Source organism: Anomaloglossus baeobatrachus, chromosome 3 (genome assembly GCF_048569485.1).
Source record: "Anomaloglossus baeobatrachus isolate aAnoBae1 chromosome 3, aAnoBae1.hap1, whole genome shotgun sequence".
NCBI classification, from domain to species: Eukaryota; Metazoa; Chordata; class Amphibia; order Anura; family Aromobatidae; genus Anomaloglossus; species Anomaloglossus baeobatrachus.
Genome location: NC_134355.1, coordinates 531,145,326 through 531,164,286, shown reverse-complemented (window position 1 = coordinate 531,164,286; position 18,961 = coordinate 531,145,326). Strand labels below are relative to the sequence as shown.

The window sequence follows — 18,961 nt, the reverse complement described above, 5'->3', positions numbered from 1 at the left end:
TGGGTGAGAGAGATACATCAGACTGCACTCGGATATTATCCCAGTGCAGTGCGATATACGCACAGGCTGACAATGGAGGAGATGGGGGGATTAACCCCTCTCTCTCCTCCACAGCGCTCGCCCTCATCTTCACAGCTGTGACCTGATTGCAGGATTGGGTCACAGTTGCATGACACTCGGCTCACGCTCGCAGCAGAGCCTGAGCCGGGAGTCATTAGCATGTTGCATCCGATGCTGTCACATCACATGCCATACGCTCATCTGTGTGCAGCCTTATACTTACACTAACAAACTCACTCTATTATTCTTGCAATATTTAATTCACTCGAAGGTATGAGATCACAACCTGGACTTGTCACCAGCCCAAAATTGTCCTTTTTTTTATTCCTATTGCTTGCATGAGTATGCTGGGTTTTTTGTTTGTTTTTTTTGTTTTTTTAAATGTCAGCTGTATGGCCCTAGGGATATGGTCTTTTATTTAGTATCGTATTTTTCGGTTTATAAGACACACCAGATTATAAAACGCACCCTAAATTTCGAGCAAAAAAGGGTGAAAAAAATAGGAGTCTGTTTTATATTCCGGTGGTGTCTTACCAGAGGGTGCGGTAGCAGTGGTGGTGCGGGGTTACAGGAGGCAAGGGCAGTGGGTGTCCCAGATACTGTTCCAGAAACTGTCGGTGGTGCTAGTGCTGGGGCAGCTGTGCTGGTTCCGGGCAGCTGTGCTGGGATTTGGGCTGCGGCAGCAGCTATGGACTGTGAGGGCTTCAAAGAAGTAGCACATCTGCGCATGCGCCGACTCCGGGCGACATATTTTAAGTACTCACCACTCGCCCCGCATCATCAGACCACCTGCCCCAACACCAGCCACCGCAGCCCCAGCACCAGACACCACACAGCTGCCCCAGCAACAGCATCCAACACAGACGCCACAGACCCCACACAGCCACTGCTGCAGCACCAGCCCAGCCACCGCAGCACCGGCCCAGCCACCACAGCCCCTGCACAGCTGCCACAACATTCCCCCTGCCTCCTGCGACCCCTTTCCACCACCCCCGGTAAGCTACATTCAGATTATTCTCTCACTTTCCTCCTAAAATTTTGGGAAGGAAAAGTGCATCTTATAATCTGAAAAATACAGGTCTTTAGGCTGCTCTGCATAATTACCCTGTGAACAATGCCCCATTCGTAAAGACCATAAAGAAATAGCACTAAATAAAGACATATCTCTGTAAATGTATGTCACTCAAGAGCATACAGACACTAAGCATGTAGACTAACACATAAGTGACTAATGGGGATGGTATAAAAAGAAGGCCCTGGCGGTAGGGAAAGGGGACACCTCCTGCAACTCACCTAAGTCTGTTCCCTAACGTCCCTATACAGGTCTTTAACCCTGTCTCCATCATGTACATAGGCCCTTGCTTGCCCTGAACTCAGCCTGGCTAGTGAGAAGGCTGGAAAGAATGCTAGTCTCACCACTGCAATAATACAACATAAGGTAAAGGAGACAGAGAGAAAATGACACAAAAAGGAAAATACTACAAGTGTCAATGCAGCAAAACACCACTTCTGCAATAGTCATGACACTTAAGCATCTTACAGAGACTGGCTTCTTCCAAAGTGAACAGCATAAGAATGAAATTCTATAACTGGCATCAGTTGATAAGACAAGTGACTTTTTAGAGCAAAGGAGAGTGTTCACAAAAGAGCTGTACCTGAGATTAAGGGCCGCTTTACATGCTACGACATCGCTAGCAATTGCTAGCAATGTCGAGCGTGATAGCACCCGCCCCGTCATTGTAACGATATGGGGTGATCGCTGCCGTAGCGAACGTTATCGCTACGGCAGCGTCACACGCACATACCTGCTCTGCGATGTCGCTGTGACCGGTGAACCGCCTCCTTTCTAAGGGGGCGGTTCGTTCAGCATCACAGCGACGTCACAGCAGCGTCACTGAACCGCCGTCCAATAAAAAAGGAGGGAAGGAGATGAGCGGCCGGAACATCCCGCCCACCTCCTTCCTTCCTCCTTTGCCAGTGGACGGAGGTAAGTAGATGTTTGTTGTTCCAGCGGCGTCACACATAGCGATGTGTGCTGCCGCAGGAACGACAAACAACATCGTTACTGCAGCAGTAACGATAATTGGGAAGAGGGGGGCATGTCACCGATGAGCAATTTTGAACGTTTTTGTGATGATTCAAAATCGCTCATAGGTGTCACACAAAACGACATCGCTAAACCAGCCGGATGTGCGTCACAAATTCCGTGACCCCAACGAGATCGCTTTAGCGATCTCATAGCGTGTAAAGCCACCTTAAGGCTACAAAGAACAACCAAATAGGAAAGAGTCCATAGCCCCTGCAGCACTAAAGGAAAATAGATACATTTTTATACCAGTTGCAGACCTGAGAACACAATAAGTTGTTGTGACCTTATGGTCCCAGAGTGGGATACACTCATGACACCGTATGGCAGATTTAAAACAAAAAAACAAAATAAAAATGGAAAACTCTAAGAGCAGCAGGACTATGTGATCAAAAACTGGCCACTTATTATCTTGTGACAGGTCCTTTTTAAGGGCTATATTCACCTTTATTAGGACTACTGCAGAACCTGTACCATATTTCTTTAATAATTCCATTGCCTGGGTAATATTGGATGTGCCGTGCTTTTTGGAGATAACTAGACCAATGCGCTATACAATTCCTAAAATATTTAAGTAGACTCATAAAGGTGAGCTAAATAAGCATTAAATGGACTAATTAAACTTTAGCATTTTAATGCATTTATACAGTTTCAGGTTTATGTCCAGTAATTGTGGGAGCAGGAAAAAAACTGTTCTCCTGATAAGAGGAAATAATTATAAAACGCGTTAAAGCTTCTGCATGGAACGAATAATATATGCATGCTACTAAAAGTGAACTGTTTTTACTAAACTACATTTCCCTTTCCACTTAATTAATAGCATATAAATAAAGACTTTTAAAGTATACCGAATGAGTAAAATATTTAATGAGCTTTTGGAAGTTGTAACGCAGGAAATGGGCTGTCAGCAATTTTCCTGATTTGTGTTTGCAGAGTGGGGACTGAAGTTAATCAGCAGATTTAGCTCTTAAACAAGAATCCTCCTCTCTTAAGGGTTTATTGCACAGGAAATTCAGCAGCAAGGATCTTTTGGATGGATTATTAGGCTAATGTGCTGTTGACTTCTTGTACAACTGAACTTCAAATACCCTTGTAAAGCTTTACGGTGCTCTGTGTGACTATACTGTAGTGAAACGAGTGGTGTGAGGCCTCATCTTTGCTTAAACTTGTTTTACTAATGAACCTTAATGGGAAATCAATGATCTATTTCAATCTGTTCCTCTTCCAATTAGTCAGACAACAATATAACAATGACTTGTTACATTTCCAAAAAAAGAAAAATTGATGCATTCTAGGTAAAAGGGAGATATCTTGGAAACGTTAATAGTTGTAGAGGCAAGCTTTATTCTCACGAAACATAGAAGGCAAACATAAACCTTCCTAATAGTTAATTGATGATTGTGAATATAATGAATTCCAACCCATGCCTGATGCTATGTCATGTTCCCAATGAATTTAGGAACACAAAAAGTAAAGTCTGGTGGAAAAATTGAAAGCACCACTCTAGCAGTTTTTTTACCCCACTGAAGTGGTGCGTTAAATGTAAGTCCCCTGGCCCGTCTTATCCTCCCCTGCCGCCGTCTTCATCTTTTATCAGTGGCGCTCCAGTTGGTTTTCGGCAATTTTCCGGCTAATCCAGTGTTTTATGGAGCGTGCCGGAGGTCACAACTCAATGTAATTCTATAAGAGCCTTGCTCTGGCTCTCATAGAGTTATATTGAGAGCTTTTGATGTAACTTCTCACTTCTGGCTAGTCAGAAGTTACAGGCACAGGATGGCGCCATGGGACCAGAGTGGCACCAAAAAGGATAAAGATGGCTGCAGGTGAGTATAATAACGGGGACAGGGGACTTACAATCAAAGTGCCACTCCAGTGCTGAAAAAGACAACTGCTTGAGTGTTGCTTTAATTAAATTAACTTGAAATTCATAAAGTTAACTTCATGCTTAAACATATGTATAGTTTTTAACTTAAAGGGGTTAACCACTACTCAAAAGGGATTTCCATTACTGGCACTGAGATACCTGCTACCAGAAGGAAATGAACAAAGAGCACTGCTGCCGGCGGCCTTTGACTTTCAGTCAGGGGTTTTCAGCATGGAAACTTGCTGTCAGTCAGTGTCGGGAGCATTGTTACAGCCTCAGTATGTTCAGAGTGGTAAATAAAGCCACGCCAGAGCCAGTCTGCCCGAAAACCCGAGGCTGCCAGGAGGAAAAAAAATTTTCTGCTCCGGGCGCCGGCAGCATTGCTCTCGGTGACGGTGCCAGGCAGTTCCAGAACGTTATTAAAAGGCTGATTAACAGATTGTAATTACTGATGGGCGAATAGTAACCATTTGAGTTCAGATTATTCATAACGGATCCCAAAGTACTATTCTGACATTCCTATGAAATAACGAACCTAATGCAAGTCAGTGGGGAAAAAGAGAGGATTTTTCTTGATGTGGCGAATACTGGAATAGTACTCGGTATTCTTTAAGCATTATCCAAACACAAATAGTTTCTATTGGCCGATCTCTAATTGTAATCTTTTTACTGTAATAAAATGATAATAAAAGTAAATCTAATTAAAGATGGATTGAGTTTTTTAGTACTTAAAAGTTTCACAATTTTCTTCATCACCCTTAGGGGTAATTTGCACACTGCGACATCGCAGGTGTGATGTCGGTGGGGTCAAATTGAAAGTGCCGCACATCCGGCATCGCAGGCGACATCGTAGTGTGTAAAGCCTAGATGATACGATTAACGAGCGCAAAAGCGTCGTAATCGTATCATCGGTGTAGCGTCGGCGTAATCCATAATTACGCTGACGCGATGGTCCGATGTTGTTCCTCGCTCCTGCGGCAGCACACATCGCTGTGTATGAAGCCGCAGGAGCGAGGAACATCTCCTACTGGCGTAACCGCGGCTCCCGTAGGATATGCGGAAGGAAGGAGGTGGGCGGGATGTTTACATCCCACTCATCTCCGTCCCTCTGCTCCTATTGGCCGCCTGCCGTGAGAAGTCGCAGTGACGCCGTACGACCCGCCCCCTTAATAACGAGGCGTGCCGCCGGCCAGAGCGATGTCCCAGGACAGGTGAGTCCATGTGAAGCTGCCGTAACGATAATGTTCGCTACGTCAGCTATCACAAGGATATCGCAGCTGCGACGGGGGCGGGGACTATTGCGCTCGGCATCGCAGCATCGGCTTGCGATGTCGCAGCGTGCAAAGTGCCCCTTAGTCTCACAAAGTACAGTATTATTATTATTAGTGATGAGCGAATAGTATCTATTCTTGTTTGGATTATTTGTAACTAATCCCAAAATTCTATTCAAGTATTCATAACAAACCTAATGCCTAAGTCCCCTAAGTCAATGGGGACTCCGAGCATTTTTCTGGGAAATCTTCAAGAAAATGCTCGGGTTCCCTATTGACTTGCATTAGGTTTGTTATTCATGAAGAATACCGGAATAGTACTTTGGGAGTCTTTATGAATATTCCGAACCTCAATAGTTACTATTTGCCCATCACTAATTATTATTACTATTTATTCATTTTTTTTTAGCATGCTTCCTCAGGAGTACCAAAGGTGGTAGCCTAGTCTGCCTATCCTTTCTCAGCATCTGAGGAGTGCAGCTCATATTCTTGTTTATTTTCATAGTGAAATACTATTGAAATTTAATCTCATTTTCAAATTGACTATGACATCACTTCCAAAGATAACTGCTAGGTTACATATGTGAGCAGCAGGTACAGCGGACCTGACCTATTCTATAAAATAGTATAACCAGCATATACAAGTGCATCTCAATAAAGTAGAATATCATCAAAAAGTTATTTTTTTTCAGTAATTCAATAAAAAAAGGAAAACGCATATATTATATAGAGTCATTACACACAGAGTGATCTATTTCAAGTGTTTATTTCTATTAATGTTGATGATTATGGCTTACAGCCAATGACAACCCAAAAGTCATTATCTCAGAAAATTAGAATATTATATAAGACCAACTGAAAAAATGATTTTAAACTCAGAAATGTTGGTACTTACTGAAAAGTCTGTACAGTAAATGCACTCAATACTCGGTCAGGGCTCCTTTTGCATGAATTACTGCATCAATGTGGCATGGCATGGAGGCGTTCAGCCTGTGGCACTGCTGAGGTGTTATGGAAGCACAGGTTGCTTTGATAGCAGCCTTCAGCTCATCTGCATTGTTGGGACTGGTGTCTCTCATCTTCCTCTTGAAAATACCCTATAAATTCTCTATGGGGTTTAGGTCAGGCGAGTTTGCTGGCCAATCAAGCACAGTGATACTGTGGTTATTAAACCAGGTATTGGTACTTTTGGCAGTGTGGACAGGTGCCATGTCCTGCTGGGAAAATGAAATTTCCATCTCCAAAAAGCTTGTCGCCAGAAGGAAGCATGAAGTGCTCTAAAATTTCCTGGTAGATAGCTGCGCTGACTTTGGTCTTGATAAAACACAGTGGATCTACACTAGCAGATGGCTCCCCAAACCATCACTGATTGTGGATCCTTTACACTAGACCGCAAGGCCTCTCCACTAGGCCTCTACACTCTTCCTCCACTCTTTGGGACCTTGAATTCCAACTGAAATGTAAATTTTACTTTCATATGAAAACAACACCTTGGACTAATGAGCATCAGTCCTGTTCTTTTTCTCCTTGGCCCAGGTAAGACGCTTCTGGCGTTGCCTATTGGTCATGAGTGACTTGACACAATTAATTGCGACAGTTGTAGCCCATGTCCTGGATACATTTGTGTGTCGTGGCTCTTGAAGCACTGACTCCAGCAGAGGTCCACTCCTTTTGAATCTCCCTCAAATTTGTGAATGGCCTTTTCTTAACAATCCTATTAAGGCTGCGGTTTACCCAGTTACTTGTGCACCTTTTGCTACCACACTTTTTCCTTCCACTCAACTTTCCATTAATATGCTTGGATATAGCATTCTATGAACAGCCAGCTTCTTTAGCAATGACCTTTTGAGGCTTACCCTCCTTGTGGAGTGTGTCACTGACTGCCTTCTGGACATCTGTCAAGTCAGCAGTCTTTCCCATGATTGTGGCCTATTGAACCAGACTAAGGGACCATTTTAAATGCTTAGCAAGCCTTTGCAGGTGTTTTGTGGTAATTATTCTAATTTTCTGAGATAATGATTTTTGGGTTTCATTGGCTGTAAGCCATAATCATCAACATTAACAGAAATAAACACTTGAAATAGATCACTCTGTAATGACTCTATATAACATATGTGTTTCCCTTTTTTATTGAATTACTGAAATAAATTACCGTAACGTTTCGATGACATTCTAATTCATTGAGATGCACTTGTATCTGTAGACGTGAAAGCACTGATTACCCATTTAAAGGGGTTGTGTGTTATACAAAAGTCATGATCAAGTACTTTCATCTTTAAATCAGAGCAGACAACAAATTATGTACATTCTACTTATGAGGACCCCACCAATCCATGCATTACTTGAAAAATATGTTAAAGTTTACAAAATGCTCTGTTAACCTTGAGGTGGTTTTAAATGGAAATTGAACACTTTCTGATGGGATTTCTAGTTTACAGCAGGCAGTGTCGGCAGTTGAACATTTTGTGATCAGATTACGGTCTGATGATCCTTTTAAAGCATACCCTACAAACTAGATTAATGGTTATACTTGTATAGGTAAGTGCAGTATTATGTACATTGGCTATCTATAACAATTGATTGCACTTTTTTTATATAGGTCTGTTGTTGAATAGTAGCACAGTCTGTATTTTTTAGTTTTATTTATTGTATGGGCAGGTTACCTACATATAACATACTGCAGCTCTGTGTACAATGAGGAGGGAACACTGGTGTAACAATCATTTAAAGAATATTTAAAATGCAAAGAAAAGGCTGACTGAACCTTCAAAATCAATGAGTTAAATTTTATGGAACAACAAACTGAATGATATAATAGGGTGAATGCAGCATTATTGCTAAACTCCAATAATCAATTGTTACAATGAACATCATTTACAGCTTAAGCTATGCATAAATTATTGCAAAATGCCTTCCAGATAACATTTCCTGAGACCAATTTGCAATCATAACCTTATGGAACTGAATAGAAAAAAAAATAGAAAAAAAATGTTGTGATAAAATTTCTAATACAAATTACCACATTGTGCCCAAAGTGTTAATATTTTATGGGCCACCATTATTTTCAAGCACTTCCTTACCTCTCTTGGGCATGGAGTTCACTGGAGCTTGACAGTAGCCACTGGAATCCTCTTCCATCCTCCATGAAGAGATCACAGAACTGGTGGATGCTAGAGAACTTGCTCTCCTTCACCTTCTGTTTGAGGATGCCTCACAGATGCTCAGTAGGGTTTAGGTCCAGCACCTTTACCCTCAGTTTCTTTAGCAAAGAAGTGGTCATCTTGGAGGTATGTATGGGGTTGTTAACATGTTGGGATATAGCCCTGCAGCCCAGTTTCTGAAGGGAGAGGATCATGCTCTACCTTCGATGTCACAGTACATGATGGCATTCATGGTTCCCTCAATGAACTGTAGCTCTCTACAGCCAGCATCACTCATGCAGCCCCAAACCATGACACTCCCACCACCACTATGACTGACTCTAGGTAACACACTTGTCTTTGTACTCCTCACCTAGTTGCCATCACTTATGCTTGACACCCAATAAGTTTATCTTGGTCTCATCAGACCACAGCACTTGGCTCCAGTGATCCATGCCCTTAGTCTGCTTGCCTGTAAAAAATTGTTTGTGGGATTTCTTCTGCATCATCTTTAGAAGACGCTTTCTTCTGGAATGACAGCTGTGCACACCAATTTGATGCAGTGTGTGGCATCTGGACTGAAAACTGACAGCTGACACCCCCACCCCTTTAACCTATGCAGCAATGCTGCTAGCCCTTGTAAGTCTATTTTGAAACACGACCTCTGGATTTGACAGCACAAAGCGCTCAACTTCTTTGGTCGACCATGGCAAGGCCTGTTCTGAGTGGAACCTGTCTTATTAGATCACTGTATGGTCTTGGCCACCGAAAAATTATAGTTCTTAAAATATGGCAATGGAAAAACTTAAAAAAATAAAATAAATATTAAATGTTTTTTAGTGTATGATAGTAGCAAAAATAAACTATATTATCATTATTTATTTATAACGCCCCATTGATTCCATGGTGCTGTACATGAGAAGAGGTTACATACAAAATACAGATATAAATTACAGTAAATAAACTAGCAATGATAGACTGATATGGGGGGAAGAGGGCCCTGCTTTGCTGGCCTACATTCTACAAGATAATGGGGATATAAATCTTTGTATCACTGTAATCACACTTTTTATTGTTGCTCTCCCTCTGTGAAGCACACATCGCTGTGTGTGACAGCGAGAGAGCCACAATCCTGAATTTGCAGGGGGCAGGAGCCGGCGTCTGACAGCCTGCGGTAAGCTGTAACCAAGGTAAACATCGGGTAACCAAGGTGGTTACCCGATATTTACCTTCGTTACCAGCGTCTGCAGCTCTCACACTGCCAGTGCTGGCTCCCTGCTCCCTGCACACGTAGCTGGAGGACACATCGGGTAAATAAGCAAAGGTTTGCTTATTAACCCGATGTGTGCTGTGGCTGCGAGTGCAGGGAGCCAGCGCTAAGCGGTGTGCGCTGGTAACTAAGGTAAACATCGGGTAACCATACCTGATGTTTACCTTAGTTACCAGTGTCCGCAGCTTCCAGACGCCGGCTCCCCGCAAGCGCAGTGTCGCTTCCATGTCGCTGCTGGCTGGGGGCTGGTCACTGGTCGCTGGTGAGATCTGCCTGTTTGACAGCTCACCAGCGACCATGTAGCGACGCAGCAGCGATCCTGACCAGGTCAGATCGCTGGTGGGATAGCTGCTGCGTCGCTAAAGTGTGACGGTACCCTAAGGCAGGCTCTGCACACTAAGACATCGCAGGTGCGATGTAGGTGGGGTCAAATTGAAAATGACGTACTTCCGGCATCGCATGCGACATCGTAGTGTGTAAAGGCTCGATGATGCAATTAACGAGCGCAAAAACGTCGTAATTGTATCATCGGTGCAGCGTCGGCGTAATCCATAATTACGCTGACGCGACGGTCCGATGTTGTTCCTCGCTCATGCAGCCGCACACATCGCTGTGTGTGAAGCCGCAGGAGCGAGGAACATCTCCTACCGGCGTCACCTCGGCTTCCGTAGAATATGCGAAAGGAAGGAGGTGGGCGGGATGTTTACATCCCACTCATCTCCGCCCCTCCGCTACGATTGGCCGCCTGCCGTGTGACGTCGCAGTGATGCCGCACGACCCACCCCCTTAATAAGGAGGCGGGTCGCCGGCCAGAGCAACGGTCGCAGGGCAGGTGAGTGCATGTGAAGGCGGCGTAGCGATAATTTTTGCTACGCCAGCTTTCACAAGATATTGTACCTGCGACGGGGGCGGAGACTATCGCGTGCGACATCGCAGCATCGCCTTGCGATGTCGCAACGTGCAAAGCCCGCCTAAGGCTCAGCTCGTATTCATCTTGTGCTCTACGCTGAGCACTAACACTGGGGTTTCCACGTAAATCTCTTAAATACGTGATTCAGACAACGCCTCCGACAGGATATTCCCTATAATAAGGCAGGTGGAGTCATTTTGAACTCTCTCTGGCCTATGATCTAGAGGTGTCCGTTTTTGTAAGTGCATAAAAGTGCAGTTTGAAAAGAAGGACAAAGTCTAGAGTAACTCTGCTGTCTCACTTTAGTTACTGGGTCCCTTGGGGGTGTTATCTGAATCACATAATGTGGCGATTTAGATGGCATCCCCAATGTAAGTGCTCAGAGTAGAGCACAGAATGTGATCTAAAATTTTATGTAAAATGTTCCTAATCAAAAGCTTTAACTTAATCCGAAGAAAAAACAAGTCCCCATTCAGATGTGTCATCTGTCAATGGAAATATAAGGGGCTTCCATGTTACTGGTAGCAAAAAGACTCCAGAAAATCACCATGGTTTCCATCCAAAAAGAAATCCAGCAAAATCTGTTCTTTCCAATACAAATTCTTTCTCACTTCTGAGTCCCACAATGTCCCTAAACTACATTTAGAATCCACATATTTGGCATATGTGTAGTTAGGAGAGTCTGCTTAGTTTACGGGCTGCATGTCTTCAGAAGCACAAGCTGGGTACAATGTATGGGTCTGCAATGCATTGGGTCCTACAATGGCAGATATAAAATTTTCACTCAGCTACATCCTTTGCTACTTGTTTATGAAAAACACCCTTGGAGCCAAAATACTTACTATATCAGTACTAAAATTCCCAGCTAGGTATACTTTCCAAAATGTGGTCACTTGCTCTTCAGGCACTTAGGGGCTCTATATAAGGAGTCTGCAAACTAGTCTAAGGGGTACTTTGCCCGCTGCGACATCACTAACAATCTCGTTAGCGATGTGAAATTCTAGATCTAGATCTTTCAAGATCGCACATAGGTCATTTTACGCATGTGCAATCTCGAAAGATCGCACTTGCGATCTAGAATTTCACATCGCTAACGAGATCGCTAGCGATGTCGCAGCGTTCAAAGTACCCCTAAGAAAATCTGAGCTCCAAGAGTCAAATAGCGCTCCTTTCCTCACTAGTCTTGTTGTGTGGCTAAGCAGTACTATACAGCCACATGTGGGGTTTTGCTACTTTCTGACAAAATTCAGAAATTTTCTGACAAATGTTTGTCCATTTTTACCCATTTCCCCTTGTGAAAATGTTAATTCTGTAGCTAAAATTTGTACTATTTTTTTTTTTTTTTTCACCACTGCTGTTTTGCTGATTTAGCACTGACAATGTGTCATGGCATCCGCAAACCATAACAATAAAATCCACACTAGTATATGACGCTCCTTCCCTTTTGAGCTGTCCACTGAAAAGTAGTTCTGTATTACATGTGGGGTATTAGCACACTCAGGAAAAATGGAGTGGACAGTTTGTTGTACATATTCTCCTATCAGCCCTTATAAAAGTTAAAAACTTTGGGCAAAACAATATTTTAGCATTAAAAATGCAACTACACCGGACAACAAATTTTTCAGAAATATTTTTTGGAAAGTTTTGCTTCCTTGAAAATGTGATTATGATAAACCCATTTGAGCTAAGCAGATATGTAAAAATTCCAAATATTAATGCAGAAAATGAATTTTCAATGACACGTTACACGTCATCATTTTAGAGGCTCCAAGAAGGTTATCAGCCAATTCGACATAGTTTGGTGCTCGATAGTTGCCAAGAAAATACTCAGATAAATCCTATAATGATTCCAATAATTTTGTGTCGGGCCCCACCAGCAGGTCATCAAAATGCTTGCCATCCATGATGTGTCATTTTTGTAAAACAACAAAAATCACTTCCTTAATGTGGGCATCGGCTATTCTTGGGAACATTTGTCTCAAGTAACGGAAAATTTCATCTTACTTATCCATTGCTTTCACCAAATTTTTCACCAGTCCAAATCTTATGTGAAATGGAGGCAAAAATATAATTTCTTGGTTCACAAGTTTTTTATGTGTGGCATTGTTCAGCCCAGGAGTCAACTAGTTACCAGTTGGCCACTTCTTTCTACTGTAATGTGACTGCTTCGCACGGCTGCCCATTAGCAAATGAAACAGCAACACTTGGTATTATCTAAGCTGCAATCCAAGCAGCAGTGCCACGACGTTTAAACCTCCACATATGATCCAGTTGTAGTCGCTGTACTTGATGTATTTCAACAATAGTTCCATGTTCTTGTATGCTTCTTTCATGTGTGCAGCCCAGACAACAGGTATTGAAGAATGGACATTACCGTTGTGTAACGAGACAACCTTGAGGTTTAACACTGAGTCAATAAAGAGATGCTACTCTTTTGGCTCATGCTCACAACCCAAAGCTGCGAGCAATCCATCAATGTCGGTGCAGAAACATAGATTGTCAGCCTGTTCAAAAATCTAAGTTAAGTCATCTTGGCGGCTTTGAAAGAAAGAAACTTTTGTCTAAGGGCGGCTTTGCACACTACGACATCGCAGGTGTGATGTCGGTGGGATCGAATTGAAAGTGACGCACATCCGGCGTCACTTGCGATGTCGTAGTGTGTAAATCCTAGATGATACGATGAACGAGCGCAAAAGCGTCGTTATCGTATCATCGGTGCAGGCTCCGACATTTCCATAATGCTGGTGTCGTGACAGGTACGATGTTGTTCCTCGTTCCTGTGGCAGCACACATCGCTGTGTGTGAAGCCGCAGGAGCGAGGAACATCTCCTTACCTGCCGCCAGCGGCTATACGGAAGGAGGGAGGTGGGCGGGATGTTTACCTCTTGCTCATCTCCGCCCCTCCGCCGCCATTGGCCGCCTGCCGTGTGACGTCGCTGTGACGCCGCACGACCCGCCCCCTTAGGAAGGGTCGCCGGTCAGAGCGACGATCGCAGGGCAGATGAGTGCATGTGAAGCTGGCGTAGCGATAATTATCGCTACGCCAGCTATCACAAGATATCGTACCTGCGACAGGGGCGGGGACTATCGCGTGCGACATCGCAGCATCGGCTTGCGATGTCGCAACGTGCAAACCTGCCTAAGTCCATTCAAATTTTATGTGGTCACCAAAAAAAATTGATTTAATTAATTTTGTTGTAAAATTGCTGATAAGTTTTAAACCCTTATAATTTCCTAAAAAAAAATTTCTGCTGATGTAAAGAGTATATGTGGTAAATTTTATTTATTAACTATTTAGTGTGGTATAACTATCTGGTTTAACATGAAAATTCAAAGTTTGAAAATTGCAAAATGTTGTTTTTTTGGGGGGCATATTTTTGCTATTTTCATTAATAAACACAAGTCATATCGATCTAACTTTACCACTAATATCAAGTACAATATGTCAGAAAAGAACAATCTCAAAATTACTGGGATATGTTGGATTTTTCCAGAGTTATTACCACAGAAAATTACACTGGCCAGAACATAAAAATGTTACCTGGTTAGGAAGTGGAAAACAGGCTTGGAGATGAAAGGGTTAAAGGAGTATGCTCATGTTGTCTCTTGAGCAGCTAAGACTGGTGCAGTCTCCTTACTTCCTGTTTGTTTGGAGGGTGGGTGCTCTTCCGTGAATGACAGTTTTAAGAGCATTGTTCTGCTACTACACAGCCTTCAGTGCTTGTTTTGTGACTGCACTGTTATTACTATATTTGCATTAGAAGATAACAGGGCCATTGAATGAACATATAGCTTGGGAAAGTGACAACTATTATTGGGAAAACTGTTCTGGCCAGGGGGGCTGTAATGGAGGGGAAGTGCAGTGAGCAGCAAACTGCTGAATACATATCAATGGCTGGAGAGCACTGACTTGAATCTTAGGAGTTAATGCTTCTCCTGGAATGTAACAACAGAATCGGCCAGGCTGTGCTGGTCATTTTCCTTGGAAACAAGCTGTACAGTATGTAAGATAAAAGCTTTCACAACAGGAGAATGAAACCAGACTGAAAAGAATGTCAGTTACAAACTTGCTTATTTGCACACTAACTAAAGCCCTTTAATAACACGAAAATACCCCTTTAAGAAATGTTAGATTTGAACTGATGAGATTATCGACTACTTATACTGTTGCAATATACGGACTATATTGGCTGAAGGACATTTTTTAATAATAAAATGTTATATTACACTTGGCAAGGCAAATGAATGGCCAGATAAAATACAACAGTATCTCATCTGTGATTTTTTTGAGCAGACTACACATCATCATCATCATCAGAGTTCTTCCTAGTCTTCACACTTCCAGTATTCATATGTTCCATCCAATGATGTCAGTTTCAGTCATGCTGAAACAAGTGGTTCCAAAAGCGATCAGTGCCAACAATACTCATGCCAGGAGTATTGACTAAAATATTTCTATCTTAAAAACGGACAGTTATAATGTATAGTAAATGCTGCCATGGGGTGACAAGGGATACTAGGAGATCAAGGCTCCTAGACTGGCCCTAAGGCTATATGGGCCCTAGCTGTCCTAACTCCCAGAGGTATGTCTAATCATGACAATGTCTGGGCCTTCTTCCTTACCCTGCTTTTGGCAAGCCTTGATCTAATATCCCCTCTTCTTCACTCCAGGGCAGTACCGGGACAGGAGTGGTGAACCCACAGATAGGGTCAAACGGGGAAACCAAAACTCGATCACACAGCTAGCACTCATGGAGATATAAGTCAATACATGATCAGGAGGACATAAAGAGCAGGAAGGAAATATCCAGACGACGAGATGCTATCCACAGCACATCAAGTGCCACACAGTAAATCACCAGCAAAAAGTACACAACAGCACAAAGACCAGGTTAGCAAAAAGTTATAGTCGGCATGGTTTGACGAATTCCTCCATCTTAAAGTGGTGGGGAGTACCACAACATGTAATCCAAAAGGTAACCAGCAGGCTTGCAGAAATAAACTCCTGCTAGTCCAATCACTAATGAGCACACAGCTAGTTGACACCTGAGCCTGCCTGTGCAACTCAGAAGCAGCAGTGAAAGCATAGTGTGGAGTTTCAGTGTCTGTAGTCTGAACAGTGTCTGATACCGCCATGAGACACTGTGAGCTTAGAGCCAAACACAGTGTGACAGCAGCATTGCCAGACCATTTGCTTCCAATTAGGGATATTATTGTGCTTACAAAAAATAAGATAGTTAAGTACATGGAAAAATATCACACACATAGCACTTCAGCCTCTCCATGATCATGACTTTTGCCTGTCAGTTTCTTCCTGGGATAAGCTTGGTGTTCTTACATGTCATAAAATACAGTATGTTAGCAATGACTCCTCAAAGGTTTAACCCCCACAATAATTAATTACCACCTTCCACTAATTCATTAAAACACTCACCTTACATTACTATATCATGCACGAAACATCTTTAGTATAATATTTTTCATGCTGCTTGTGAATAATAAATAGTCGCCCATATTTATAATCACCCATATATTTTATCGCTCTCTGCTCTCTCTTATAGAGAAGGTATATGGGCTGACCTTGTTTTGATAGGATGACCACCATGAATTTAGTCACTGAAATGTATGGCCAGGTTGATTGTTTAAGATGTCATTACTCGGGTTGTGAATTTGATCCGATTACCTGTGGTTTGTCTGCTGAGCTATTGCCTTTTCTTCCCTGTCGAAAAGCTGGTGGTTCCTATTCCCTTTGTTTTCCTTTCTTGGTTTGTTCCTCTCCACGTGTTTCTTATTTTCCTATTATTGTTTGCCCTACCACATTCTGGGTTGGGTTATGTATATATTCACCTCTTACTTCACTTCCATGCTGGTTATATCTCTATGTGGATTTGTTTTTGGGACGTCCACCCCTTCAGCTCAGGGGTTTACATTTGAGGTAAAGACCAGTTGAGTGTGTGCTATTAAATGGTGTGTCTTCCTTCCCAACCCCTAATCCTTTCTCCTTAATTGATCTTGTTTCAGTTTATCTCACACTGGGTTTCTGTTTATTCCTGCACACCTTCCTCTCATCTTGTAGGCAGTGTATAGGCCCCTTTACACAGTTAGACTTTCCAGCGATCCCACCAGCGATCCCGACCTGGCTGGGATCGCTGGAAAGTCGCTGGTGAGCTGTCAAACAGGCAGACCTGGCAAAGGACGCAGCAGCGATACGGACCTGCAGAACGACCTCACTGGTCGTTGGGGACGTGTCACATAGCAGGGGATGCTATACCATGCTGGGTTCTAAGTCACTAACTATGTTGTAACGGTGTCAAACACACCGATACATGCTGCGCAGCGGGAAACAAAGGTCCAAAGAATGGTCCTGAAAGATTTGTAGCAATCAGCAACCTCACAGCGGGGGCCAGGTCGCTGATGCGTGTCACAAACTGCAATGTCGCTGGGGAGGTCGCTATTATGTCACCAAACCGTTGACGATACAGCGATATCGCTAGCGATGTTGCAGTGTGTAAAGGGGCCTTATGGTGGCCGCCCCTCTGGTTCTTCAGGAGGCACGAGAAACCCCTCCACAGCCTTGTAGAGAGCCAGGTCTTTTAGGCTATGTGCACACGTTGCGTAAATACATGCAGTTACGCTGCGCTTTGTAGCGCAGCGTAACTGCATGCGTCCTGCGTCCCCTGCACAGTCTATGGAGATTGTGCAGGGGCCGTGCGCACGTGGCGTTTAAGAGCGCAGCGCTTCGGCTACTGCCGAAGCGCTGCGTAAAAAGAAGTGACATGTCACTTCTTCCGTGCGCTTTGCCGGCAGCTCCTGCTCTGTCTATGGGAGGAGCTGCAGGCAGAGCGCATGGAATCGGCTTTCACTACGGACATTTCTGCAGCGATTTAAAGCTCACATGTGCTCTTCAGATCGCTGCAGAAATTTCTGCAGTGACTGTACAAACGTGCGCACATAACCTTAGTCTGTACAGGGACTACTAGTTGGGTGCAACCACACCTTCCCCTTTTCCATTTTTGCATGAGTGATTTATGTTCATAAAATATGTTGCACAACCTAAAATCAATTTCTAGAAATCATTTTCTTTTTCTCCTTTTATAGTTAGCTATTGATCTTGCCTATAAAATGTCCCAAACATTATGAAATTTTGTTTTCTATAATCAATAGCTTTGCTGTACAATTTATATCTGTATTTTTAGTCTGCGAATGCTTATGTCAATGTTTACCCGCGACCAGGTGAATGGAGTCTGACTTATTTTTCTGTCTTTACCAGGTTGATAATGTATGGCTTTGTCAAGGCCATGATACAGCTGGGACAGATACAAGCTGGTGACTTTCACTTCACTGACTGTTTGTTTTTTGGCTCGTTGATGTCTGCGACAGATCCAGGTAATTATCGTCTCAGGAATGTGTGATCGTCTCCTTCTCACTAAGCCAAGGATATGTTCAATATCTCTTTGCAAATGAGCTTTTTTCCCTCTGGTATGAAAATAACTATATGTTTCTGGAAACTTTCACCTGTTGTGAAAAGTACAACCATTTTGTTAAAGAGCTCAGTGCTGAAGGATAATTTGTAAACCGCTGTAAACATAACCAATGGTACAAGACAAAGTGCCCAATGCAATTTTGTTCTCAGTGATCCATAACAGTGTACCGTAATAGTCTGCTGCACAGCAATTTCCTAAGACTAAATACACATCAGTCTTTCTCTTAAAGCAGCAGCAATCGGTCTTGTATTTATTTCAGTTACATAACTAAATATTCTTTTATTTAATTAAGAATTTAGGTTATTATTCATTTATTTCACATGCTTGTTTATGATGCACTATAGTCACGTGGAGCAGTAATTTATTGAATAACAGAAATACACCAGGTACCGAATAAAGGCGAATATAATATACATTGACAGAGTTGTAGCAGAGTTCAATGCTCATGAAGGGCATAATCCAGATACCTGGGGTGTGAAGACACCTAAACAAAATTCCAAGAACAAGAGGAACAAACATAACATACATATCACAGTGACCGTTTCTATTTTAGGCACCAACCTGCAAGAGATTAAAGGCTGCTTTACACGCAGCGATATCGCTAGCGATGTCGCTCGTGAAAGCAGCCGCCGCCGTCGTTTGTGCGTCACAGGCAAATCGCTGCCCGTGGCGCACAATATCGCTAGTACCCGTCACACGGACTTACCTTCCCAGCGACGTCGCTGTGGCCGGCAATCAGCCTCTTTTCTAAGGGGGCGGTTCGTGCGATGTCACAGCGGCGTCACATGGCAGGCGTCCAATAGAAGCAGAGGGGCGGAGAGCAGCCACATGAAAGACACACCCACCTCGTTGCCGGAGGACGCAGGTACGGTGTTG

At 43.2% G+C, this 18,961-nt stretch overlaps 1 protein-coding gene across 1 annotated transcript in view; it reads left to right on the top strand.

Annotated features, from left to right (window-relative positions):
- The window catches only part of SLC9A9 (solute carrier family 9 member A9), a 1,094,760-nt gene that overhangs the window by 213,581 nt on the left and 862,218 nt on the right, over window positions 1-18,961 (top strand). The window contains exon 5 of the mRNA XM_075340787.1: window positions 17,872-17,987. Coding sequence (XP_075196902.1) covers window positions 17,872-17,987 — 116 coding nt within the window. The remainder of the gene's footprint in view (window positions 1-17,871; window positions 17,988-18,961) is intronic.